This window comes from Oncorhynchus clarkii, chromosome 28 (genome assembly GCF_045791955.1).
Source record: "Oncorhynchus clarkii lewisi isolate Uvic-CL-2024 chromosome 28, UVic_Ocla_1.0, whole genome shotgun sequence".
Classification (NCBI taxonomy): Eukaryota; Metazoa; Chordata; class Actinopteri; order Salmoniformes; family Salmonidae; genus Oncorhynchus; species Oncorhynchus clarkii.
Window position 1 is genome coordinate 20515296 of NC_092174.1, and position 27996 is coordinate 20543291.

At 40.1% G+C, this 27996-nt stretch overlaps 1 protein-coding gene across 2 annotated transcripts in view; it reads left to right on the top strand.

Moving 5' to 3' along the window:
- LOC139387107 (astrotactin-1-like) overlaps nt 1-27996 on the top strand; it is a 251064-nt gene that overhangs the window by 124975 nt on the left and 98093 nt on the right. For both annotated transcript variants that reach the window (XM_071133115.1, XM_071133116.1), the window contains exons 11-14: nt 1347-1513; nt 2766-2960; nt 12057-12184; nt 26069-26173. In XM_071133115.1, the coding sequence (XP_070989216.1) occupies nt 1347-1513; nt 2766-2960; nt 12057-12184; nt 26069-26173 (595 nt within the window). The remainder of the gene's footprint in view (nt 1-1346; nt 1514-2765; nt 2961-12056; nt 12185-26068; nt 26174-27996) is intronic.

Below are 27996 nucleotides of genomic sequence, written 5' to 3' on the forward strand. Positions count from 1 at the left end.
CTTTGTATAACAGCATAAGTCTTAGGCTTCAAAAAGCAATACACTGTACTGTACCTGTCCTCTACACTGTTGTCAGTGGAGAGATGGGTCATCATGATCTAGGAAGGGATTTAACCCTCGCGCAGGTTGTAGACAATATGGCTTTTAAAGGTAATTTTGCATGAGGGACAGAGCTGACATGCAGTGTTACCATGTATCAGATCCTCGCGAACACTGAAACATTGCCTTTTTAAGCCTAATTGTTGACAAACTGCGGTCGGATTGAATCCCAGCCATAGTGTATGTATGAAATGGGGAAATGGGGGGGGAATAAACCACATTTACAGGTGCACACAATCTGAAATCTTACATAAATATGATGTAGGACAATTGTGGATTTTCAGTGCAGCTGTCTGACTCAACTGAGGAAGTTACAATTCATATTTAATGTTTTTCTGCTCATCCCTATGGTGAAAAAATATATTTATTTCATGGCTGTTAATTTCCTCATCACTCCTTGGTTATGAGTCTCATGCTAGGTTATCATGCAGTATGTATGATCCATCCACATAGAGCTTCGCTTCAAACATAGCCTACTGCAACAGTCTGGAAAATATATTGGTCATAATCAAATAATTTGTGACTTGGCGTTAGGTCCAAACTTTTTCTCATACGATCCTGTAAAAACAAAAGCAACAGGTTAAATTCCCCACAGGGTTACTCTTTCAACCTGTCTAACACAGACTAGTGTTAGGATGTCATGATGCCAGGGTCGATGGGCACTGGAGACTTTGAAGAGGAAATAAATAAATATATTGTCACTTATGCTTCCTTATTGCTTGAAGGCAAACATAGCTTTTCCCTCTTTTCTCCAGGCAGGGATGCCTTGTTAAGTATCATCCCATCAAAGTCCCCTTTGAAGGAATGGCTTACAGAGAACATCATGTGAATTTGGCTTCACAGGCCTCTGAAAAAATGCTTTGGGAGGCACAGGGGAGTCTTTGTAACTATGGATGCAGGTGTGGAGTTGTAGAAGTTCTGCAGGCCTCTGTGAATTTATTATACCTTTGTGCCTCATATATCTTGGTTAGCAGCACGTCCTTTGTGGTGTGAAAGAGTTTACGGAATGTTATTTGGGAAAATGTAATCAAAGCCTTTACCTTGATTTTTCCAAAAGTTTTGCAAAATGTTTGCTTTCCCACTTTTCTATAATTCGTACACACACATGGGATCTGGATGTGTCTGATCTCTACTTATTTCTGTGTGAACTAAAATCAGATCACATCTCACATTATTTTGATTAATCTGTAGCCCTATTGTTTTTGACAATCTGGACATCCTTTATCCTTTATTCCCACTACTTGTAGTGCCCTCCGGGACTGAGCCCTATGAAGGATGGCACAGGCTGCTACGACCACCACATTGGCATCGATTGTTCTGATGGCTTCAACGGAGGCTGTGAACAACTGTGCCTCCAACAGCTCGCCCCCCTGGAGGATGACCCCACCCTCTACAACATACAGATGTTCTGCGGGTGAGAGAACACTACTGAACTTGGATTTGTCCCAAATGGCACCCTATTCTCTTCATAGTACACTACTTTTGACCAGGTCCCATACTGTGCCATCCCTATGTGCCCATGGCCTTGTCTCTGTGGCACTGAGCTGGCATTGCATGACACTGAACTGTCATATCCTAAAGTGTATAAAAGGATTGAATTGTACATGGTAGAACATTTAAACAATGCCATGAAATTACTAGTATGTCCTTCTTTTTCACCTCAGTAGATTCCTGGTGATTGTCAGGCATTGTCATGACATAGATTTAGTAGGACAAGAAAGTGCAGCAGTAAGTATTTTAAATGTCAGCTGTGCAGTGCGTTAGTCACTCAGAGTGAGTAGTCTCTTCCCCTTGGAGAGGTTGTCACTTAAAAGAGAAGGATCTTTTGACCTCTATTTTAGTCTGTGTCAAGTCTTCTCCTGACTACTAAAGTCTTTCTGATTGTAGGTGGCAAACGTGTCATTTACTATCATATGAAACATGATAATATGACAGAGAAAGTGAACCAGTTTATACAGTATGTCATGTGCATTAGGACTGCATTAAGACATATCTAACCCTCTTTAGTAACACTTTCCTGTGGAAAGAACAATGTCATCATGAAGAAAGCTTCTTTCAGTTTAATCCCTGGCCGTTTTTCGTACTGCCTTTTGATACATTTTACAGAGCTCGCTAGACACTGGGATGTCAAAATGTCATCAATATGAAAGAGTCTTGAGAAAACTCACACTGTTTGAATTATTTCCTTTTTGAAAAATGAAAAGGGAGGGTTTGTGTTCACTGCAATGATTTAATAGCACAATAGAACAAACATAGAATTGATCAGCACACTAGAATCGTGAGGCCTATTTTGTGTATCCCCTTGAACTCTGTCATAAAGAGGTGCACTTCTGAGTAACTAGTGAACCATGAACACAAGTAAAATAAAGAAATAATACTCATAGCTGATGTTTACATAATGTTAAAAAGGAATTTCATGCACTCTTCAATCAGTCACAAAGTTACTTGCTCAATCAAATCCAGTAAAGTCAAAACCAACCTAGTTTTTATCCCAGTATTGACTTGAATTCAAACATAATTGGTTCTAAACCCTGAATATGACTATATGTATTAGAAGCTACATGTTTAATCTAGATAAAACAATCTATTTTAATATAATGTAAGAACACGTTAATAAATGCTCAGCTCACACTGCTACCATTGTTTTTTTCTGGTTGCCGTTGTAGCTGTATTGAGGATTACAAGAGAGGTCAAGATGGTCGTTCCTGCCAGCCCTTGTCTGAAGCCTGTACTGAGGGACTGGACTGTGGGGAAACAGCTGACGTCCCAGCCAACCAAACCGTTTTCGGGGACCTCTTCTATGGCTACAACAACCATACCAAAGAAATCATCTCTGGTCAGATCCTCAAAGCTACCTTCAGGTAATGTATGAGTTGTGTCATGGGTTTTTATCTCATGTATAAAATAGTTTAATAATAAACGATGTGGAAGGTGTGTTCCATGACACGCTAGCCGAGTAGAACTTAACTTCCACGGAGTTGATTATCCCTTCTATACAATGACTATAATTTAACACATTTCTGCTAGAAATAGCACGTTTACTAGATAGCGACTGGAGTTGCAAAGGTAACCAAACAAACAGACTTGCTAGCTTAGCTAACCAAACCATCAGTCCTAGCTTGCTATTATGAAAATCGAATTTAACAATGCCAATAATGTTTCCAATTCGACTTTTGCTTTCAAAAGCAGCTCAAACATAGAACATGTAAGAATGAACTACTATTTATGGATTTTATTTTATGTGTAGAGATGTATAGTAGACTAAAGCAAGGTGAGCAATTAATGAATTCAGAAGATTAAATATGTATGTCATATTTCAAATGTACTCTTCCCTCCACAATGAAAATGATCATAACGATACCACATTACATGTCAATATAAATACAGTGTATCCTGTGAATGAGGATCTAAAGATATGCTTGCAGTATCTAACAAAATGCACAGCAGTCCCTGTTTGTGAATTAGTTCCGTGGCAGCATGCTTTGAAGGCTGCTTAATTACCATCGTCCACTCACAATGCTTCCTTTCCGCTGAAGTCAGGAAGTCAGAAGGTCACGGAAATAATCTGCGGACCTGAAATTTAATTTGGGTGCACATGGATCCCGCAGCCGGAGGCAGTTCATCCACTTACAATATGTCACATGAGTGCTAGTGGAAGGTGAACGAGGGAAAGTTAATATCATCAAGTAGCTAAATCTCAAATGCTCTGATCTCCTCATTTTGAAAGCACTGGGAGAGACAGCCAGGGTTTCAGACAGACTTTGAAAAGCACCAAATGCTCCTGTGCAGATTGCAGGCAGACACAGCACTGGAGAAAGCCACAATGCAAACCCTAATTATACAAGATGGTAAAAAGTGAATTAAAAGTGACCAGGAGTCAGTTTGGTGTAATGGACCTTAATTGGAGTAGATAAAACTTTGAATGTGCAATGAACAAAGAGTCTGCACTGGTGGGTTCATTAAGCCTCACAAGAATGCCATATTGATGTGACAATTAATTTGAAACTAAAGGAAATAGTTAACGTTGATACATAGGAGGAATAGTGCTGGGATGTAAATATTACTGCTGATGTAGCAGTGCAGGAAATTTCAAATTGAATCTAAAAAAATATGAATGAACATTCTCTCAATTAGAAACAAATGCTGATGTTACAAATTTGGATCATTTCAAAGGAGAAAATGGCCAAACCAACTTCAAAATGTATATTGCCTTGAAGTATTGTCTTTACATTATATAGGTAAATCAATGTAACACTATAAATAACATTTTGGCCATTTTACTGACACCCCATGGAAAGGAATAAGTTATTGTGGGACTCATGGATGGTTTCCAAAGAGAGTCACCATGAGAGACGTCATCAAAGACTTTCCTGGAAAAAAAGTAGAGAAAAAAACGGTATTATTCTGTTTCATACTCACACCAGCCTGGTGCTTGGAGCTTCATTGGCGCTTCTTCAAAGCCCGAACCCACGGTTCTGGAGGGTCACAAACATCTGTTTCACTCTTTGACAGTAAACGTATGAAAGGCAAGAATATGACATTTGAACACTGTCTAATCATTCATGAATTGTGTAAAAAGTCATGGAACTTCAACTATGACTATTTTCACATTTCTGAAAAGCACAGAAACCACATACAGTACATAGCTGCTGGATAGAAATGGAAGCTTGGTTCTTCAAACTCCCAAGCTCAACTCTTCCGCACTCTACTGTACACGGAGTGTTTCACAAACTAGACAAAATATGCACATTCCCTCTGAGTCAAGTTTGACTGTTGATCTTTTATTTATTTGAAAAAGAGGCATCCTACCCCTACCTTTTTATTTAGTCTGGCTGGAACAACAAAAGGAAGAAAATTAAAGGACACATCTAGCAGAGTGAGCAGGTACCCACTGGCTCTTCACAGCCGGTGTTGTTGGAATAAGATGAGGCTAGCCTGTACCCAGTCAGCGGGAGCAGAGCATGCTGGATGGCCAGGCTCCAGGCTGTGCCACAGAGCTGCGTCTGATTCTATCCACACAGGGCTGTGGGCTCTGCTTTCATGCTCACCAGCCTCTGAAACACTTTTCATGTTTTTAAAAAAGGTAGATGTCGTTGTCAGAATCACTCATGCTACCCGGCTGAATTTCAGAGTTGGCTTGGTAATTATTATTTCAAAAGTTTCAGAGTTTTCTGTGGAGGATTGGAGGTAAATAAGAGGTGTCACACAATCTTAGCCGTAGCTTTTATGTGGCTGAGACCGGCATAGACACAGAGTTTTCTATCAAAGGCACATATAAGGGAATATTCCATTACATTTTGTTCTTCTCTTGAGCATAGAGAGGGAGATGGGATGGAATCTCAGCTGAGATGTCTAGAGACTTTGCAGTGATGCGATGTCCCACTGCTAGATCTCCGTGTCTCTGAGGGAGGCAATGAAGTCCATTAGAATAATGTAAGTTAAAAAGGCAACCTCTTCTCATTATTTCTCCCCTTTGGCTCCTCGTTCTTTGCTGTCCCTGTTCTCTCTCTCTCTCACTCCTCCACACAACATGCTTAGAGCAGGTTTTAATTAATATTTTACTGCCCTTTGTTCTCATCAGGGCCTGCTTGGGATCATGATTAAGACCACATTCCCAAACTACTTGGTGGGGTGTCTCCTCTCACCCCCTCGGAGGAGGAACACCTTAATCTACTCACTTAATTAAAATATAAAATGTCTGTCTGAGCTAGATTGATTATATTGAACACTGGAGGCCATTGCCTCTATTATTGGACGCTGTAAAGATTCCACCCCAGGGTCATTCCATCACTTTTCGTCAGATATGAGCGCCCCCCCCCCCCCCCCCCCCCCCCCCCCCAAAAAAAAGTTTCAATGTCAATCAAAGGTATGAGGTATGTCATCGTTGAAATGATAAAGTTGGCTGAAATCCTGAAACCCCAAAATACAATTTTTCCTTTAGTTTCTCAGATCTTAAAATAAACTGAAATAGTTTTTTTGACATCCCTGCTCATCTCATCCCACAACTGATTATAATTTGATTAATTCTACTTTTAATTGTTGTTTGTTAGAGACCAAAGTCTAAAGAAACTCACAATTATATTTACATTTGACATTTTAGACATTTTAGCAGACATTCTTATCCAGAGCGACTTACAGTAGTGAGTGCACACATTTTCATACTTTTTTTTTTGTGCTCTTACATTTTGAGGTCACAGGAAAAGTAATTTGTGATAAAGTTTGGCAGTTAACTATGCTAATATGGACTTGGCTTTAAGCCAGTTTAACAATGGCATATTTCATACCGGTATACCTCCTTTTTGACAATACTAATTAACGACAATGGCACATTAAAACCATTCCACCTTCAAGGCCCAAGGTGCATTATCCGTACCTTTTCTCTAGTTCCTTTGCTCAAGCGATTCACGTTGTTATACTATGCCTAAAGCAGCATATTGGATTTGTGTGAGTCTAATTTCCATGCTTTTAATTACTGTTAACAATGTGTTTCTCTTCCTTACCCCTGTCCATGGAATGGCCATACAAATGAAATGGCATTCATTATTGCAGTGTCCTCATCCACATTGTGTCTCAGAGTAGAAAATTGGTTGTAAGTGCTGAGAATAGAGACATTTTACTCCTACTCTTATGGGTAAAAATAAAAGCTATGCATGAAGCCTCTTTAGTCATAAGAGTCCCACCTAGTCAACAGATAATTAGGAGACCTCATGCATTAGCTGACCTAACCAGTTAAGAGTTACCAGCAGGTGTCTTGATAATACAAAAATGCAGCGAGTCAGTGGTTCCTGCGCCACATGCAGTTGGAGTTGTTAAAATATTATTTTGATACAGTACCAGTCAAAGGTTTGGACACACCTACTCATTCAATGGTTTTTCTTTATTTTGACTATTTTCTACATTGTAGAATAATAGTGAAGACATCAAAACTATGAAATAACACAAATGGAATCATGTACAGTAGTAACCAAAAAAGTGTTTAACAAATCAACATATGTTTCATATTAGAGTTTCTTCAAATAGTCACCCTTTGCCTTGATGACAGTTTTGCACACCTTTGGCATTCTCTATACCAGCTTCACCTGGAATGTTTTTTTTTAAGTCTTGAAGGAGTTCCCACATATGCTGAGCACTTGTTGGCTGATTTTCCTTCACTCTGCAATCCGACTCATTTCAAACCATCTCAATTTGGTTGAGGTCAGGGGATTGTGGAGGCCAGGTCATCTGATGCAGCACTCCATCAATTTCCTTCTTGGTAAAATAACCCTTACACAGCCTGGAGGTGTGTTTGGTCATTGTCTTGTTGAAAAACAAATTATAGCCCCACTAAGCCCAGACCAGATGGGATGGCGTATCGCTGCAGAATGCTGTGGTAGCCATGCTGGTTAAGTGTGCCTTGAATTCTAAATAACTCACAGACAGTGTCACTAGCAAAGCACACCCACACCATAACAACTCCTCCTCCATGCTTTACGGTGGGAACCACACATGTAGAGATCATCTGTTCACCCACTCCACGCCTCACAAAGACATGGCGGTTGGAATCAAAAATCTCCAATTTTGACTCCAGACCAAATGACACATTTCCACCGGCCTAATGTCCATTGCTTGTGTTTCTTGGCCCAAGCAAGTTTCTTATTATTATTTGTGTCCTTTAGTAGTGATTGCTTTGCAGAAAGTTGACCATGAAGGCATGATTCACACAGTCTCCTCTGAACAGTTGATGTTGAGATGTGTCTGTTACTTGAACTCTGTGAAGCATTTATTTGGGCTACAATTTCTGAGGCTGGTAACTCTAATGAACTTATCCCCTGCAACAGAGATAACTCTGGGTCTTCCATTCCTTTGGCGGTCCTCATGATAGCAAGTTTCATCATAGCGCTTAATGGTTTTTGCGATTGCACTTGAATAAACTTTAAAATGTTCTTGAAATTTACCGGATTGACTGACCTTCATTAGTAATGATGGACTGTCGTTTCTCTTTGCTTATTTGAGCTCTTCTTGCCATAATATGGACTTGGTATTTTACCAAATAGGTCTATCCTCTGTATACCCCCCTACCTTGTCACAACACAACTGATTGGCTCAAATGCATTAAGAAGGAAAGAAATTCCACAAATTAACTTTTAAGAAGGCACACCTGTTAATTGAAATTAATTCCATGTGACTACCTCATTCAGTTGGTTGAGAGAATGCCATGAGTGTGCAAAGATGTCATCAAGGCAAAGTGTGGCTATTTGAAGAATCTCAAATATAAATATATTTTGATTAGTTTAACACTTTTTTGGTTACTACATGATTCCATATCTGTTATTTCATAGTTTTGATTTCTTCACTATTATTCTACAATGTAATAAATAGTAAAAATAAAGAAAAACCCTTGAATGAGTAGGTATGTCCAAACTTTTGACTGGTAGTGTGTGCATAGTCACTTTAATATCTCTAACTACATGTACAATAACTCTGTACCGGTACCCCCTGTATATAGCCTCGCTATTGTTATTTTGCTGCTGCTCTTTAACTATTTGTTACTTTTATCTCTAACTTTTGTTTAGGTGTTTACCACTGTTGTGATTACCAGCGGAGATAAATGTTTATGAATTGATTTTACTCCTGTCTCAGAGTTTGTCTGGGCAGTGTCTTAACATTATCCTAAAAGCTACTCTGAGCTGGGAGTTTTTTGTTGTCTTGAAACAGCTTTAACATGCTTTGTGGATATGGGCCCAGGTTTAATTTTCACACAATGCCTTTCCCAAAGGGGAAGATTTTAGCTAAATATGCACATCCATTTTACAGTTACATCCATTTCCTGCTAGCTCCAAGTCCCTAGAAGCTCAAGTATATTTGTCACTGGCACTGCTATGGATTTTAGATGTTGACAGGACTATTGCAGTTAACAGTTATGAAAACCTTTTCTAATTTGTTACTTCAAGGGATACATTATTATTTTAGAGGTGGTTGTAAGAATATATTAAGTAATGGGATGCTGGGAGTGTTATTGCTTCAAGACAGACATTTGTGTTTGGAATGTGGAAATAACTAAATGGTCCTTTCAATAGAATCAGTAATTTTTCCTTCATAGAAGAATAATAGGAGGGGTTTGTACAGTGCCTTGCGAAAGTATTCGGCCCCCTTGAACTTTGCGACCTTTTGCCACATTTCAGGCTTCAAACATAAAGATATAAAACTGTATTTTTTTGTGAAGAATCAACAACAAATGGGACACAATCATGAAGTGGAACAACATTTATTGGATATTTCAAACTTTTTTAACAAATCAAAAACTGAAAAATTGGGCGTGCAAAATTATTCAGCCCCCTTAAGTTAATTCTTTGTAGCGCCACCTTTTGCTGCGATTACAGCTGTAAGTCGCTTGGGGTATGTCTCTATCAGTTTTGCACATCGAGAGACTGAAATTTTTTCCCATTGCTCCTTGCAAAACAGCTCGAGCTCAGTGAGGTTGGATGGAGAGCATTTGTGAACAGCAGTTTTCAGTTCTTTCCACAGATTCTCGATTGGATTCAGGTCTGGACTTTGACTTGGCCATTCTAACACCTGGATATGTTTATTTTTGAACCATTCCATTGTAGATTTTGCTTTATGTTTTGGATCATTGTCTTGTTGGAAGACAAATCTCCGTCCCAGTCTCAGGTCTTTTGCAGACTCCATCAGGTTTTCTTCCAGAATGGTCCTGTATTTGGCTCCATCCATCTTCCCATCAATTTTAACCATCTTCCCTGTCCCTGCTGAAGAAAAGCAGGCCCAAACCATGATGCTGCCACCACCATGTTTGACAGTGGGGATGGTGTGTTCAGGGTGATGAGCTGTGTTGCTTTTACGCCAAACATAACGTTTTGCATTGTTGCCAAAAAGTTCAATTTTGGTTTCATCTGACCAGAGCACCTTCTTCCACATGTTTGGTGTGTCTCCCAGGTGGCTTGTGGCAAACTTTAAACAACACTTTTTATGGATATCTTTAAGAAATGGCTTTCTTCTTGCCACTCTTCCATAAAGGCCAGATTTGTGCAATATACGACTGATTGTTGACCTATGGACAGAGTATCCCACTTCAGCTGTAGATCTCTGCAGTTCATCCAGAGTGATCATGGGCCTCTTGGCTGCATCTCTGATCAGTATTCTCCTTGTATGAGCTGAAATTTTAGAGGGACGGCCAGGTCTTGGTAGATTTGCAGTGGTCTGATACTCCTTCCATTTCAATATTATCGCTTGCACAGTGCTCCTTGGGATGTTTAAAACTTGGGAAATCTTTTTGTATCCAAATCCGGCTTTAAACTTCTTCACAACAGTATCTCGGACCTGCCTGGTGTGTTCCTTGATCTTCATGATGCTCTCTGCGCTTTTGACGGACCTCTGAGACTATCACAGTGCAGGTGCATTTATACGGAGACTTGATTACACACAGGTGGATTGTATTTATCATCATTAGTCATTTAGGTCAACATTGGATCATTCAGAGATCCTCACTGAACATCCGGAGAGAGTTTGCTGTACTGAAAGTAAAGGGGCTGAATAATTTTGCACGCCCAATTTTTCAGTTTTTGATTTGTTAAAAAAGTTAGAAATATCCAATAAATGTCGTTCCACTTCATGATTGTGTCCCACTTGTTGTTGATTCTTCACATATCTTTATGTTTGAAGCCTGAAATGTGGCAAAAGGTCGCAAAGTTCAAGGGGGCCGAATACTTTCGCAAGGCACTGTAACTGCATCCCACACCTTTCCTGTTTCAACCCAATTATGGAAAGTTGTGTTTTGAGTATTTTAAGATAATGCTGTTTATTCTTGGTTTCTAAATTAGATGTGGCTGTTAACCTTCAAGTCAGAAGAATCTACTTAATATGAGTAGATATACTGTAGATGTACTGTACAGAGCCATTGCTCAGCTATTTGTGTGTTTTTTGGGTGGGTGTTTTCTTTTTATAAAGTTGTCCCCACAAGTTATTTCACTATTGAATGGATTGGCTTTCATTATTTGTCTGGTCTAAAATCCTTGTAACGGGTATCCTCATGCAGTACATGTGGTTATTCATGATTCAGGCTTTCTAGGAGAAACCAAGATTTTTAGATTAAGGATCACCTTTCAAACTCAAATCTTCACCAGCGTCTCTTACCATGAATGCAGAAAAGTCAGCATAAAGCAATAAGGCTTTCATATAACTTTCAGGTTCCTCGCTGATCCTTTTATAGGACAAATGAAAGATGTAGCAACAATACAGTTTATTCATATTCAATTCAAAGTAATTTGCCCTTTAAGATCCACTCTTTTTCAAACTTTCAAATGGACACTTTGGAGTGGAGATTACCACCATTGTAATGAATGAATTTAGTGAGCAGAGACAGGGATGAGTATACCAGGAAGAGCAGTATTAAACATGAACACATTAGCATATCAGGTTTGGAACTGGAGAATCACAGAATAAAAGGATATTTAACATAATGAAAAATGACATGTTCGATGTCTCTGATTCTTCCATGCATGCTCATATATTTCCTACGGATTTTCTCTTAACGATCTGCTAGAATAAAAATTAATGAAGGCTATGGGCTGAAACGTGTTGGTTTTAACAATAATCTTTTTTATTATCTCCACTTTTCTCCAAGAGTTGCTGACCTTCCTCTTCACTTCAGACGATACTGCTTTGCAATGTGCTCATGATTGACACTGGCTCTTCTCTGCTTTATTCTCTCTGTAGGCCCTCATAAGCTCTTGGTAGCTGTGACTGCGTCCCAAATAGCACCGTGTTCCATGTAGTGCAGTACTTTTGCCCCGGGTCCATAGAGAGCTGTTCAAATGTAGTGCACTGTATAACGGATAGAGTGAAATTTGGGACGCAGGTACAGTCTCTTCTTTGCCTTATTCCCTGTCTCCCTCGTAAGGCCTAGTTGGATGGGTGAGTAATTGTGGGGCTCTAAATAGGCTGTTGTCTCATCCTTAATCCAGGCAGAAGAACTTTGCCCGAGGCATCGAGCAGCAGCTCCCAGATGGCATGGTGGTGGCATCAGTGCCAACCGACGTGCAGTGCCACGAAGAGCTGTCGGACCCAGTCCCTGATCCAGACTATCTCACAGGTAGGGAGAAGTTTACAGAATCTATGTATGATAAGAGTATGTACATTTAGTAGCATATGTTTTAATCAATAACCATATGTTGTTTTTTGATGTTGAGCATATAGTACATGTACTGAAGTACAGCATGACTTGCTGCATGAGGGTCAACTGTTTTCAATAAAAAATGTTTTCCACCAAAAAAGAATAGTGCTTTTGAACCACTGCAAATGGAATGTTTAGATTTTCTCTTCACAACCGTATTGTCATATAACCTTGATTGTATTTTCATAAAACATGCACGACATCCACATCAGCCTTCAACAACCTTTTCAAAACGTGTGTGATTGCATCAAGCACACTACACAATCCACATTCACACAGTACGCCACGTTACCAAGCAGATAATCATGTAAATAATGAACTAGAAGGAAATGGGTGAAGATATTAACAAAATAATTTTTCATGAGGAAAAGGGGTGATTATGGATTGTGCTACTGCTTTCAGATCAGAATTCTGTCTAGTGCTTCTCCACACTACATGATGCCAGCTGTGCCGTTTGGACAGAATACAGAGGTTCTATCTAAAACGCCCTCATTAACAGAGGAAAAGATCCCTCCCTGCTCCAACCAAATGACTCAGGCTTCAATGTAATGCATCTTTCATCCTTCCATTCACAGCTCCCATTTGCTGCTGATGTTGCGCTGTGCAACATTTTACTGACCAATTAAATATTTTACTGCCCAATTCAACATTACTGCACAGAGAGCTTAACAGAATATTTAACATTTGGGTTACTCAACTTGAGAGAAATCCCATTCCATCCAATTTCCTGGAAATGGAAAGACACTGATCTTCGTTTTATCTGTAAATGTAAAAATAAAAAAGGATGTACGCCCAACCAATGGTTAGATATGTGCTGTGAAAACTGTGAAGCTGTGACCATACAGTATGCTGCAGTACTGTCATTCAGTAGTCAGTACAATATAATGGTTGTCTTAAAGCACCATCGAATTTGCAGTGGGACAATGAACTATTTAGCATATTATAAACAAACTGTCACAGTGGAAATTATGAAATGAGCACATACACTACATGACTAAAAGTATGTGGATATCTTAATTCAAAATCATGGGCATTAATATGGAATTGATAACCCCTTTGCTCCTATAACAGCCTCCACTCTTCTGGGAAAGCTTTCCACTAGTTGGAACATTGCTGCCTGGACTTGGTTCCATTCAGCTACAAGAGCATTACGGAGGTCGGCCACTGATCTTGGGCGATAAGGCCTGGCTCGCAGTCAGCGTTCCAATTCACCCCAAAGGTGTTGGGGTTGAGGTCAGGGCTCTGTGCAGGCCAGTCAAGTTCTTCTACATCGATCTCGACAAACTATTTCTGTGTGGACCTTGCTTTGTCTACGGAGGCATTGTCATACTGAAACAGTAATGGGCCTTCCCCAAACTGTTGCCACAAAGTTGGAAGCACAGAATTGTCTAGAATGTCATTGTATGCTGTAGTGTTAAGATTTCCGTTCAGTGGAACTAAGGGTCCTAGTCCGAACCATGAAAAACAGCCCCAGATCATTATTCCTCCTCCACCAAACTTCACAGTATGCGTTCCGGCAGGTAGCGTTCTCCTGGCATGCGGCAAACCCAGATTTGTCCGTCGGACTGCCATTTCCACTGCTCCAGAGCCCAATGGCAGCGAGCTTTACACCACTCCAGCTGACACTTTGAATTGTGCATGGTGATCTTAGGCTTGTGTGCGGCAGCTCGGCCATGGAAACCCATTTCATGAAGCTCCCGACGAACCATTTGTGTACTGACGTTTCTTCCAGAGGCAGTTTGGAACTCATTAGTCCGTGTTGCAACCGAGGACAAACGATTTTTACACGCTTCAGCACTCGGCTGTCCTGTTCTGTGAGCTTGTGTGGCCTACCACTTTGCAGTTGAGACATTGTACCTAGACATTTCCACTTCACAATAACATCACTTACAGTTTACCGGGGCAGCTCTAGCAGGGCAGAAATTTCACAAACTAACTTGTTGGAAAGGTGGCATTCTATGACGGTGCCACATTGAAAGTCACTGAATTCTTCAGTAAGGCCATTCTACTGCCAATGTTTGTCTTTGGAGGTTGCATGGCGGTGTGCTCAATTTTATACACCTGCCAGCAACGAGTGTGGCTGAATTTGATGAATCCACTCATTTTAAGGGGTGTTCACATACTTTTGTATATATACTGTAACCATCCAGCACTATTATAGTACCTTTGGTACTATACAATTATTACGGTAACTATGGTACCTATGTTTGGATGCAACTGCCCTGATGCGTCCAGTGGTGTGAAAAACAAAATCCATAGTAATTCCGTTATTTTGTGGGAGATGCCATCTCCTTTTATTTTTGGGAATCCACAGTAATGTTAAGGATTTAGATGTTTTATATGACCTCTCAAAGAAGATGGCTTAGACACTACAGTGCACCTCACTCTAAACCACATTTCCAAGGTTATTTCCAAAGTAATGGACAATCAATAAGGACAGATTGGCATCTGTTAAGATTTGAAGTTTATTGGAAACTTCAGAGGATATTAGAAAAGTATAATCTTAATGGATCTTCTGCTGTCATCACATCCCAGGGCCTTGTCCCTCTGTGAAGCACAACTGTTTTTATCCAACGGTTGGTGTGGGCTGGAGGGGAGCCACAGCACAGTATCCCATTACCACTGCACCATGCCCCCGTATGGCTGTGATCCAAATGGCACTCTATTCCCCAATTAATGCACTACTTTTGACCAGGGCCCATAAGGCTCTGATCAAAAGTAGTGCACTATGTAGGGAATAGGGTGTCCTTTAGGATGCAGACTATAATGATGTAATAGTCCTGCAGCTACAGTTCTATTAGAGTTTATCTTACACAGTAGGATACATTTTTATGCATACAGGGGGATGGGATTACTAGGGCCCTTTCAGGTACAGTGATTCCTGGGTTTTGCTCTCTGTTCTAAAATGTGGCATAGTCAAATGCAGAATAGTCAAGAGAAAATGACAGTTTTTTCCTCACTAGTCTCAAAGTATCAACAAGAAACATCCCAGTGAGAAAAACTGGTTAAAATGATGTATTGTTGACCAGTTTTGCACACTGGGAATAGATACTGTAAATGTCAATGTCTGAGTGATTCATTGCAGATGTCATTTAGATTTCACAATGGAGGGAATTGCCTATCCGATGCTGGCTGAAATCCTACACAGTAGTATTGATCTTTCAAGTTACCTGAAATGTCGATCCTTAGAAGGGCTATTCTCCTTTATCAGCATTTAACTGAACATACACCGTCCTGAATGTGTAAATCGGTATATGCATCCTTTCACTTTGATCGTATTATAGCAGAAACACTGAATCTACTGCACCTGGCATTTAATTGCTAACTTAGCTAATAGTCCATGAGACAGGAGTGAGGCAATGAGGATGTGCCTGGCGGTGCTCTTGAGCGGTTGCCACCCTCCCTTGCTGATTTAGGCAGGTTGGTGCCATGGTCAGTGTATTTGTCACCATGTCAGCACTCCTTGCACTACCTCTCCAACCCTCCTAGGGCAATGCATTCATCTTCCTATTCATCTCTGGGTTGGAAGTCATTCATCATAGGCCAGTGGGTTCCATCAATTATTCCAATGGAGAAGAGAGGGAGGTGAGGCTTTGAAAGGCAAATACATCTTGATTTAATTGGAAAGCAGAAAGCAGGTATGCTTTCACTGCCACTAAGCAGATGTCCCATAAGATGAAGAAAAGGAGAAAGGGAGCAGTCCTTCTGGCTTTTAAAGCAAAAAGAAGGACCGGCAGTCATGGTATGTATTGTGGGGGCTGGGAGGGCAGCTGGGTTTTCACTGATTGTCTTCAGGGGACTCTCACAAAGGCATTGGCTGTCATGTTCTCACAGCTCAGATTGACTAAAATGTGTGTGAGCGTCTGAATGAGTATAGTAAAAGTGTCAATTCAGAGAGGTAGAACGGGAAACACCACAGGTGAAGTAGTACACAGTGTCAATCATTTGTGCTCTAGCACTAGATTAGATGCCTGTGATCATCAAAGGAGTGGGTACTGTTGCCAGTTAGGAAAAACGTCTGGTACTGTTGCCAGTTAGGAAAAATGACTGACACAGGAGTTTTGACACGCTGGGTTTGTATCTCCTTTGTGTTATTACATGCATACAAGGCAGACAATCTCCTGAAGACAAGTCTTGAAGCAAAAGTGACAGGTTCAGATTTGTAATAACCCAATAAATCCAATCAACAATCTCTCAGCATCGATGTTGACATTTCCGGTTACATTGCAGGCAGTTCGTCACAATCTAATTTAGGGCTCTATTCAATCGACATTGCGGAAGTTCAGCTTTACAGCGTGTTTGAAATTTAAAGACAATGTTCCCATTTTTAGCGCAGACTGTCTTCACGGTAAATGCTGCGTATGTCGTCTCAATCGGAAATGACCTTTACATTTACATTGCGGAATCTGTAACGCTTCTACTTTACAGATTGAGACCTCCTGGCCAAAAAAAGAGCTTTATATACACTGTTCTAAACTTTCCCAAAAGCAGCTTTAATGCATGCAGATTCAACCAGCATCTGAAAAATAGCTTTCGTATACCAATAACAATCTGAGTTTTCACACAGGGCCAGAAAATGTGTCCTCCTCCACTAAGTTAATAATATCAGAGGCGGGTTTTTTCTTTGTTTTGGTGTATGTTTGTGCATGTGTGTGTGACTGAGTGTGTGCATTCATGTCTGGAAGTCAATTTCTGTCTTGCACTGTGTCTTGCAACGTGAAATCGTACAAGGTTTATCAATCTCAGACAGATAGGATCATCTTGATGCAATAACAGGGTTGATTACAGATAATAGATGCAACATTACACAAGAGCAGCAAACTTTGTCCGTTTGGGTCACAGTTACTAGAATCCATTACAGTTCTGAGTAACTTCTTTGAATTATTCTCTCATTACTTTACTCCTCCTATATCTTAGAGAGATAAAAGTGCACATGTACTGTAGTTATCAATCCCAGGTCCACCAAATAAAGCACACATGATTCATTAATACAATGGTATGATTATTAATCTGGAATGTCATTCAACCAAATTAATTACTCAGCCTCCACGAGTCTAAAACCAAAGGACTTAATTGGATTGAAAATGTATTAATCAAAATGAAGCAATAAAAATAGAAATTGTAGCTGTTAAGTTCATATATTTGTTGTTACATGCTCATGACTGAATAGAAGTTATATTATTTCTATATTGTCTGTGCTAGTTATCCCTCAGGGGTGTACCGTCCTCACTGAGTGTCCAGACAATGGTTTCCTTTAAATGCGTCAGCATTGAGACGCCACATAATCTATATTTTTATTCGCTCTTGAAGTAAGGGGTAGCAGGAAAGAAGGTCATGCCTTCTGGGGTTTCTGTTAGTGTTCAATGCATTTTTTGTCTCACCTCCCCATACAACCGCTACTGTAACTGTTTATAGAATATGATTCTGTGTCTGTCTATAGCTATAGAGTAAGGCAGTCTACTGGATAATGCTATATTTGAAACCCTTGCATTTCAGCCTTTAAAAGGTTATTTCAGGGCATCCCCCCCGTCTGTTATTTGGGCTTTGGCCTGATTGTTTTATTATCTGGTAATTCCTCGGCTGGGCCATGGTTTGACCTGCAGTGTTACTTATTATACTTCTGTTGCAGTTCCCTACTGGAAGGGTCAGGAACCATGAGTAGCTACTGTCAACTCCGCTCACTTACCATTCAGTACATGTGCATTGTCTCAGGTTTTTGTGTCCGATGTTTTGTTGAGTATTTTCCGTGGTTCTGGGCCTTTGCACCAGTCCTTTTTCTTTTATTGGCCAATATCTTTTCTCTATAGTTTAAAAGCTTCAAGAATTCACAAAGACATAACGGTTCATGTGAGCACTACAGTCAGGTTTGATAGATATATTTGCAATTTCCTTGCCTCTTGTCTTCCTAGCTGTTTTCAGATGCTGAACAAAAGTTTAATTGAGGTGTGCTTTGGAGTACATGACTTTGGAGAAGTAAAGAGCAAACAAACTTGCTGTTAGCTTTAAGCTCAACAATCTCCAGTGTTCAATATTAAACATTCTACTAACTTCCACTATAGTCTGTTTTCAATGTACCGACCTAATTGTGTCACACTTAGGAGAGCCTTGTTTAACATTCTAAAAAGATCTTCCTCTCTCTCCTCGTGTGCTATCAATTGGTTGCACGGTTAATTGTTTACTTGCCAAGGCAATTTGAATTTACAGACTGGCATATAAAGTTACCTCGTTTTACTACACAAGCTGAGCTTGTTCCGTAGCTACAAAGATAATTGCTATGTTAATACGCAATCAAACTCAGGCTTGCTCATGCATTCACATGCAACAAAAAAAATCTGAATTCCCGGAATTAGCCAATTTGCGTTTTTCATGTTCAGTAAATGTACAGTGCCTTCAGAAAGTATTCACACCCCTTGACTTTTTCCACATTTTGTTGTGTTACAGCCTGCATTTAAAATGTATTTAATTGTGATTTTTTGTCACTGGCCTAAACACAATACCTGATCATTTTTTACAAATTAATTAACAATAAAAAGATGAAATGTCTTGAGTCAGTAAGTATTCAACCCCTTTGTGATGGCAAGCCTAAATAAGTAAAACATGTCTTAACAAGTCACATAATTAGTTGCATGAACTCATTGTGTGCAATAATAGTGTTTTATCCTTAAGAGTCTATTGACACATCCGTGTAACATAATAAAAAAATCCCAATCAAAATATGTCAGTTTAAGCTAGAGATATCAGGTTTCAATCCACCGCATCTACCTATGTCGGCCTTTCGCATTTGCGGTGGATGGTAGCCGAGCTACAGCGGTGTTTGTCAGACCATGAGACATTCTGAAAATCGATCCAAATGAACACGATGGTGTTCTTAATTTTGCTCGACGACCCCCACAAGTGTCACAGGACTCGTCTGAAGGTAACCCGTACAAATTAATTGAGGTAGTTTTGTGCCTGCAAAATAAGGGGTTATATTTTTTAAAATAAATATTTTAGATGTAGACAGACACTTCAAAACCTTATTCCTTATTATTTATATTTTGACTGTCTTTTTTGGGCTATAGTATTACAGGCCAAATTCAATATTTTATCCAATCATTTTATACCTCAAGGGGTCCTAAAATAGCAAAAGGATGCATGGTATGACCATCTTAAAACAATTCTATATGTTTGCTTACTAGAACACATTACTGAATACGACTCTCCATATTTTCAAGCATAGTGGTGGCTGAAACATGTTATGGGTATGCTTTTATTTTTATATTATATTTTTTCTTTTAATTTACTAGGCAGGTCAGTAAAGAACAAATTCTTATTTTCAACGACAGCCTAGGAACAGTGCGTTAACTGCCTTGTTCTTGGGCAGAACAACAGATTTTTACCTTGTCAGCTCTTGTCAGCTCTTGCAACCTTTCGGTTACTAGTCCAACGCTCTAACCACTAGGCTACCTCCTGTATTCGTTAAGAACTGGGGAGTTTCTTAGGATAAAAAATAAATGGAATGGAGCTAAGCACAGGCAAAATCCTTGAAGAAAACCTGGTTCAGTCTGCTTTCCACCAGACACTGGAGGATGAATTCACCTTTCAGCAGGTCAATGACCTAAAACATATGGCCAAATCTACACTGAAGTTGCTTACCAAGAAGACAGTGAATGTTCCTGAGTGGCCAAGTTACAGTTTTGATTTAAATCTGCTTGAAAATGGTTATCTAGCAATGATCAACAACCAATTTGACAGAGCTTGAAGAATTTCATGAAGAATAATGGGAAAATATTGTACAATCTAGGTGTGCAAAATGCTTAGAGACTTACCCAGAAAAACTCACAGCTGTAATCGCTGCCAAATACCATGTATTGACTCAGGTGTGAATACTTATGTAAATGAGGTATTGTGTGTAGATGTGTGAGAAAAACATTTATTTAATCTATTTTGCATTCAGGCTGTAACACAACAAAATGTGGATTAAGTGAAGGGGTATGAATACTTTCTGAAGACACTGTATACTTTATGGAGTATCGAGTATCCAACTTTGCATAAGAATTATGTGATGTTCTCCAGAATAGAAGTAAAATCATTGGTACTATTAATAGGTCATATTTCAGTTGGAATGTACTAGCAGTAGGTGTCTACTGTAGTTACACATATACATTTCCTTGACAACAGTGTGTTGAGAAGTGACTACCATTAATGTGTTGACTGTTTTTATCAAATAATTACCTACTATGTTTAACTGATACTTGATTAAATTAATCATGTAATAATTAACTCATTAGGAATTTGGGGCACCATGGGAAACAATATTTAACGAGTTACTATCTCCCGACTTAAACTCTAGAAATATATTAATATCTCTTAAATCAATAACAGTCAATGATTAATTATTACCTCACCAGTCACATTCTGAACGTCGCACAATTCTTGGATATCTGCACAAACCATATCCTAAGTGATTAATCAGCAATACACAAATGGGCTTAATTATGTATTTACAAACTAAATCCTCATACAGAATACGTAAACACACAGCATAAGGTTATTGATTACATACATAATACAATGAAAACAGGTCCCTAGTGGACGAAGAAAAGCATAACCATTCGTTTACACAATGGAAAAGGAGGGGTATGTAAGGAGAGGGAGAGACAAAGAGAGTTACCTTGTCGTACATCCATTTGGAAGCTACACTCACGGGAATAGGAATACTTTGGACATGAATGACCGCTCAATCGGGAAAAGAACTGCACTGTATATATTTACGCATGGATGTCTTTTTCGTCTCTCTGTTGAACTCGATGGTTCTATGGGAAGTGGTTTGATGCAAGTCTCTGGTTGTCCCTGGTCTCTGGTCACAATGTCTCTGGTCACAATGTCCTTATTAGTTGTAGGCTTCTTTTTTTCTGGAGTGTTCGTTAGAATAGATACTTCAGATGAACCACACGGTGGTCAGAGGGATCTCTTCTTCCCTCTCGTCTTTGGTCAAATGTCCTAGACTACTTTACATGCACAGCTGCAGACGGTGCATGTTTTGGTCTGGTTTACAAAGTTTCTAACCATTTCAATGTTTGCACCACGGCCTCACGTTCTCTGGTCTCAATGGTTGATTATTCAGGGTACAGCTACTTTACACGCCGGCAGCAACACAGCATTTTTTAGTCTAATGTAAATTTTGTTAGCAAGTCCTTTTAAGCACTCTGGTCTTGGTTGGGTCATGTTGACGCAACTCTGAGCTCACTTGGGCGTGGCTACTGACTGGGCACAATTTTGCATGAAACACAATTCTCATTTAGAAGGCTAAAATCACATTTCTATCTTTTGAATTTTATTTTCATGTTTAATCATGTAATTCTTTACAACATTTAGATGTAAATCTGATATATAAAGTGTGAAAGCTCTTAAAGTTACAACGTTTCCGTTATAACGTCTTTCTGATAATTTTTATGACAAAATAGACATGAATTTTCCATATTCCATCTCTCATCATTCCCAACATTCGGATGTTGAAATATATTGTTCCAGTGTCCATTGTTTAATGTTGAAGTTTTTGGCAGCAAAGTCTCTCTGTGTAACAAACGATTTTCGGCCTTCCAATCCTGCAGAGCCAATGGGAGAGTTTCTGCTAGGTATTTAAGTCATAAAACAGGGTCTGTCTATCCTCAAAGATTTGTGTAGCTGATGGGTCCTTTTGATCCTCACCAAGGAGAGAGAGTCATGACAATTGTTTTATTTACTGTGCACTCTGCCTGTGAGTAGTAAACAATTTCTGTCGTACCTGAAAAAGCCAAGCTCCATTCATCTTATATTTTGGATGCAGCCCACAATTGTAATCACATTTGGGGTTTAATTTATTATTTGACACTGATTAATTGCTTGAGCCATTCCCTGCGGTTAATTAACCGACAGCATTAGATGTGATAATTAATACAGTGTGGACCCCAGCATGGGAGCGGGGATCTTAAGGGTGGCCCCTTAAAAAGACTGCCATCATGGTGCGCACCTGTTCCTCTGGGATCTACAGGCCCCCTCTGAGGAGACATCTACATAGATCTATGTATGCCTAGACAGTACACAGGTAAATAACTTCTCAGAAGTCTATATTGACTGACATTACAGTCTAGTTGAGCTGCTTGTTCATTTCTAGCATCAGGATTATAGTACATTTTACATTTTGGGGGGGAATGTGTTTGGTGGGTTTGGTGGGAACTGAACTGGTGGTTTGTGGTTTGACCGTTGATGCAAGCAGAATGGCAGTGATTCAAACTGCGACACAGAGTCCCTTCTCCCCAAGTCCCTCTCAATTAAAGCTGCAGCATATGGCCTAGTGATCGCTAAAGAACAGAGGTATCGCTGAGATATTTTATAAGACATTGACAGTTCCTAGTCCTACAGTACCTTTGACAATGCTAAAATGGAAAGGGTGTCACCTTGGAATAAAAAAAAACCCCTCAGGTTCCATTCCAAATGACACCCTATTTCATATTTAATGCACTCCTTTTGACCAGGGCTAGTAGTTGTGCACTATATAGGGAATAGGGTGCCATTTTGGATGCAAAATCTGCCTCGTTAATTAGTCTGAGGCTGATTTATGAATGGCCTCAATCTGTTGGATTCTTTAGATGTGAGGCGTTCCTACTGTTGCAGTCTTAATGTTTCATCCTTTTAGTGGGGCTTCAAGGCCTCCTGCCTGGTTTGTTAATTTGGTCCGTCTTCAATCAAAACTTTACAGAAGAGCAGAGAGGTAGGTAGTGTTCAGAATATGTTCAGTAGCACCGTTCTAACAAATAAACTTCTGTGTTGTTAACTTAATGCTAAACTTAACTTTCCGAATAACCAACCTTCACTTGAGTAATACATGCATTAACATGATTGTCTTTTTTCAATATGATTTGAATTGATTACTGTCCATTATGCAAATTATCTTTCTTGTTTCAAGTAGCAGACAAAATATGCATCTCCACATACCTTTTAAAGAGTGAATATTAGAAATCTTAGAAATGTTTTCAATATAACCTACAGTAGGTGTACTATGGATGCTGTAGTGTAGTGTATACTTTGTAATGAACATGGTTATGGAACAGAGGGCACCATCTATAAAATACTGATCAACTGACCACATAAGACGAACATTATGAAAACTGTTGAGAGGCAGTGGAAATTATTCATTGGAGAAGACCTGGTCAAGGAGAGGTGAGTGGTAGGCCTAGTGATTTAGTCCAACAACGTATATGATACCATAATCTTTGCCATTGTAACGTGGATGCTATGAGTCGAGAACCAAGTGTAAGTGGTGAGTTTAATAAGAAACGGAACAATACAAGAAACACGAGTAGCGTACAGACACGAAACACATAGTCAATACTGCCTGGGGAATAGAACTAAGGGAGTGACAGATATAGGGGAGGAAATCAGTGAAGTGATGGAGTCCAGGTGTGCGTAATGATGATTCCCAGGACCGGTGGTTAGTAAACAGGTGACGTCGAACGCCGGAGGGGAGGAGCGGGAGTAGACGTGACAGCCGTTGGATTATCAAGGCATTACGTACAGCCATTCCCATACATCTTTTCAAAAGCTAACATTTTGCTCCTCCTGTAGGCTTGAGATTTTTTATCAGTTTCCTCAGGAAGAAGAGTGGGCTCCGCTGCTATATTACAGTTAGGGTGCATCCCAAATGGCAACCTATTCCCTATACCTATATAGTACCCTGAGGTCTCTGGTCAAAAGTGGTGCACTCCACTATATAGAAAATAGGGTGCCATTTGGGACCCACTTAGATTAGTAGAGGAGTGTCAGGTAATTCTCAGTGTTCCACCTCTTTCCTCAGTCATTCCTTCTTCGACTTATCCAAGAGTGAAATGGAACATGGGGTCCCATAGTTAATGGGGTTCTATGAGCCATAAGATTACTTCCATCTGTGGTTGTCGCTATGAATCTTCCTGAGAGAAGATTCTAGATTTTTAAGATTTGGCAGTGGTGGCACAGAGATATACAAGGCCCTCAGGATATTAGATCATAGATCCATGGTGGTCAAACATAGGGTTTGATATTCAGATCTCCTCTGCCTCCTAGTCCTTGATTTGTGTCTATCTTTTTCTCTCTTCAATCTATGTTCATTTTAGTGTATGTTAATGACTCCACCCGAGGCTCGCCACATCGTGGCAAAATGACTAGCGACGACTAGAGACTGAACTTGTGTTTGTGATGTGAAGTTCAGTCATATTACTCATTCTGTCAGACAATGAGAGCAGAGCACCCAAGGGGTAAAGGGAGACAAGGCCTTTGAAAAGAAGGAATATGGGCTGTATATGTTTTGGCTTGTTATTCATTTTATAAGGGGACATGAACAGTGCAGCGCTGTGCCTACTACCAGGAATTGTATTGTTTGGGGAGCGTTTTCCCATAAGAAGGGATAAATGAATGTTGTTCAAGGTGAGGACAATGTGTGAACATCACATTTAGAGCCTTATTCATCAAGTGCATACAATATGTCAAGCCCCTGCCAAACAAGGAACTGTTACCGGAGCAAATTTCACTTGGCTCACGAGCTAAATTACAAATACGTTGCATTACTCCTTATTTACACTGAAAGAGAATGATCCTCTACACAGTATTTGTGTTCTTTCCAGGGGAACACAAACCCCATTACCCATTCAATACCAATAGGACAACACGGCTCTCATTTCACTATTACTAAAAACAAAAAGTCTCTATTTCAGTGTCTCTCAGAAGCATGATATATTGTGACATGAGTCCATACGGTCCTCATACAGTCTTGAATTGGAAAGTTCTGGCAATAATCCCACATTACCAATACCATATTACAGCTCTCATTGAATAGTACTTTCAGTAGAACAAAACGACTCTGTCAGTGTCTGTCCTCCGGTGGGTGTCTGAACTAGTAGTTGCCTACTAGGGTGATATATTGTGACACGGTCCCAGAATGTCCTCATACAGTTGTGAATCGGAAGGTCCATCATTCCGATTCACATGCTCTCTTTTGCGTTTCACAGATGTTTTGACTGACAATGTAGCATCTCTTAAAGCTCCCAGGATATACTGTGTCTTCAGACATCTTCCAGATGTGTAGAACATGAAGGGAAAGTTAAATTGATGTATGGGTGTGATTCCTTGCACAGCTCAGAATTGCTGACAGTTGCCATAGGAGATGAGATGATTTAGCACCATGCCACCGCTACATATGGTGATGTGTGAGGGATGTTAACTCTGTACCGTAACCAGAGGTAGAATAGAAATGCTTAATTTCATCTAAAGAAAAGATTTGGATGATGAATGTCACCACGTCCCAATGTATTTTCATTTACATATAGCTACATTTGTTATGCTTTGCCTGCCATTGATGATTTGTTGTTAACCCCAACAAGCTGACCAAGTCAATCATTACCCTAAGAAGCACGGCATCTGTACGTACATTTTTGAGGGACTAACCAGTGAAGGTTTTTGTCGAACTCCTTCGTAATGACATTGTAGGCGGGCAGAATGTGATACATTTTCTTTATGCTGCGCTCTGGTGGTATTGTAATTATGTCAAAGTGCTTGAGACCATTACATGCTTTTGTGTGAATCAGTGTTTTTCCAACCCATCAGCGTGTATTAATGATCTGTCACCGACAGCCCACTGTTTGTCTGTAGCTTAAGACAGAGTCACTATTTGTGAATGTGCTGTGCAAGTTACCATCTGTACTTAACATGTGTTTCTTTCTTTGTTAATCTACCACTTTCATACTTTGCATCAAAGCCCTGTTAACTGGAATGGAAAATTATAGGTGATGTGATATGTTGTGCCTCTTACAGGAATGGTGAACTACAGTGAGGTCTCTGGGTACCCACTCATCCAGCATTGGAGGCTGAGGTCTGTCCTGTACCATGTCAAACTGAACCAGTGGGTTCTCTCTCAAGGTAACTATAACACATAATTAAAACAAATCAAATCAAAATTGTATTGGTCACATACACATGGTAAGCAGATTTTAATGCGAGTGTAGCGAAATCCTTGTGCTTCTAGTTCCGACCATGCAGTAATATCTAACAAGTTATCTAACAATTTCACAACAAATACCTTATACACACACAAGTGTAAAGGATTGAATAAGAATATGTACATATAAATATATGAATGAGCGATGGCCGAATGGCATAGGCAAGATGCAGTAGATGGTATAGAGTACAGTATATACATATGAGATGAGTAATGTAGGGTATGTAAACATTATATAAAGTGGCATTGTTTAAAGTGACAAGTGATACATTTATTACATCCAATTTTTAATTATTAAAGTGGCTAGAGATTTGAGTCAGTATGTTGGCAGCAGCCACTCAATGTTAGTGTTGGCTGTTTAACAGTCTGATGGCCTTGAGATAGAAACTGTTTTTCAGTCTCTCGGTCCCAGCTTTGATGCACCTGTACTGACCTCGCCTTCTGGAGCCTGTGCAACTGGGTACTGCGTGCGTTGAAGATGTCGTTCCCATAGCGATTATAATCACAGCCGTACCAGGCAGTTGCCATACCAGGCAGTGATACAGCCCGACAGGATGCTCTCAATTGTGCATCTGTAAAAGTTTGTCAGGGTTTTTGGTGACAAGCCAAATTTCTTCAGCCTCCTGAGGTTGAAGAGGCGCTATTGCGCCTTCTTCACCACGTTGTCTGTGTGGGTGGACTACCTCAGTTTGTCCGTGATGTGTACGCCGAGGAACTTAAAACTTTCCACCTTCTCCACTATTGTCCCGTCGATGTGGATGCTCCCTCTGCTGTTTCCAGAAGTCCACAATCATCTCCTTTGTTTTGTTGACATTGAGTGTGAGGTTGTTTTCCTGACACCACACTCCGAGGGCCCTCACCTCCTCGCTGTAGGCCGTCTCGTCGTTGTTGGTAATCAAGCCTACCACTGTAGTGTCGTCTGCAAACTTGATGATTGAGTTGGAGGCGTGCATGGCCACGCAGTCATGGGTGAACAGGGAGTACAGGAGAGGGCTGAGAACGCACCCTTGTGGGGCCCCAGTGTTGAGGATCAGCGGGGTGGAGATGTTGTTACCTACCCTCACCACCTGGGGGCGGCCTGTCAGGAAGTCTAGTACCCAGTTGCACAGGGCGGGGTCGAGACCCAGGGTCTCGAGCTTGATGACAAGTTTGGAGGGTGCTATGGTGTTAAATGCTGAGCTGTAGTCGTTGAAATGGTTCAATGAATTAATTAATGGTTATAATCAGGGTTCTAGTCAAGAATTACTTTAATGCAGGGTTCTATTCAGTGGACGTCAAAATAAAATTTGGCACATGCCTAAGAGGCAAAAAGGGACATTTTGGTAATGGAAACTAGGCCTGAAGCCTAAAGATGGCATTCCACATTTGCATCACGGAGCCTTGGTTTAGAACAACCTCCCTGTATGGTCTGATAAGCTGTCATCATCCACATAACTTTGTATCTCAGCAAATATATTTTGACAGGCCCTGCCATGAAAATGGCACGAAATAAGATGATTGTGGATAGGGTTTTAGTGAAGCACTACTTCTTAGAAGGACTCTCTCTACTCTACTATTGACAGTACTTTGCTGTAGAGCTTCTTGAAGTTCTTGATTCTCTTCTTTTTGTCATTTTTATTTATTTATTTTTCGGAGTGGTTGCGGATCCGACTTTTCTGGACCTTTCCTCCTGACAACTAAAGGTCCCAAAGCCTCTGTGCATGTGCAGGACCCTCCACTTGTGCAACAGGTTGCCTAGTGGTTA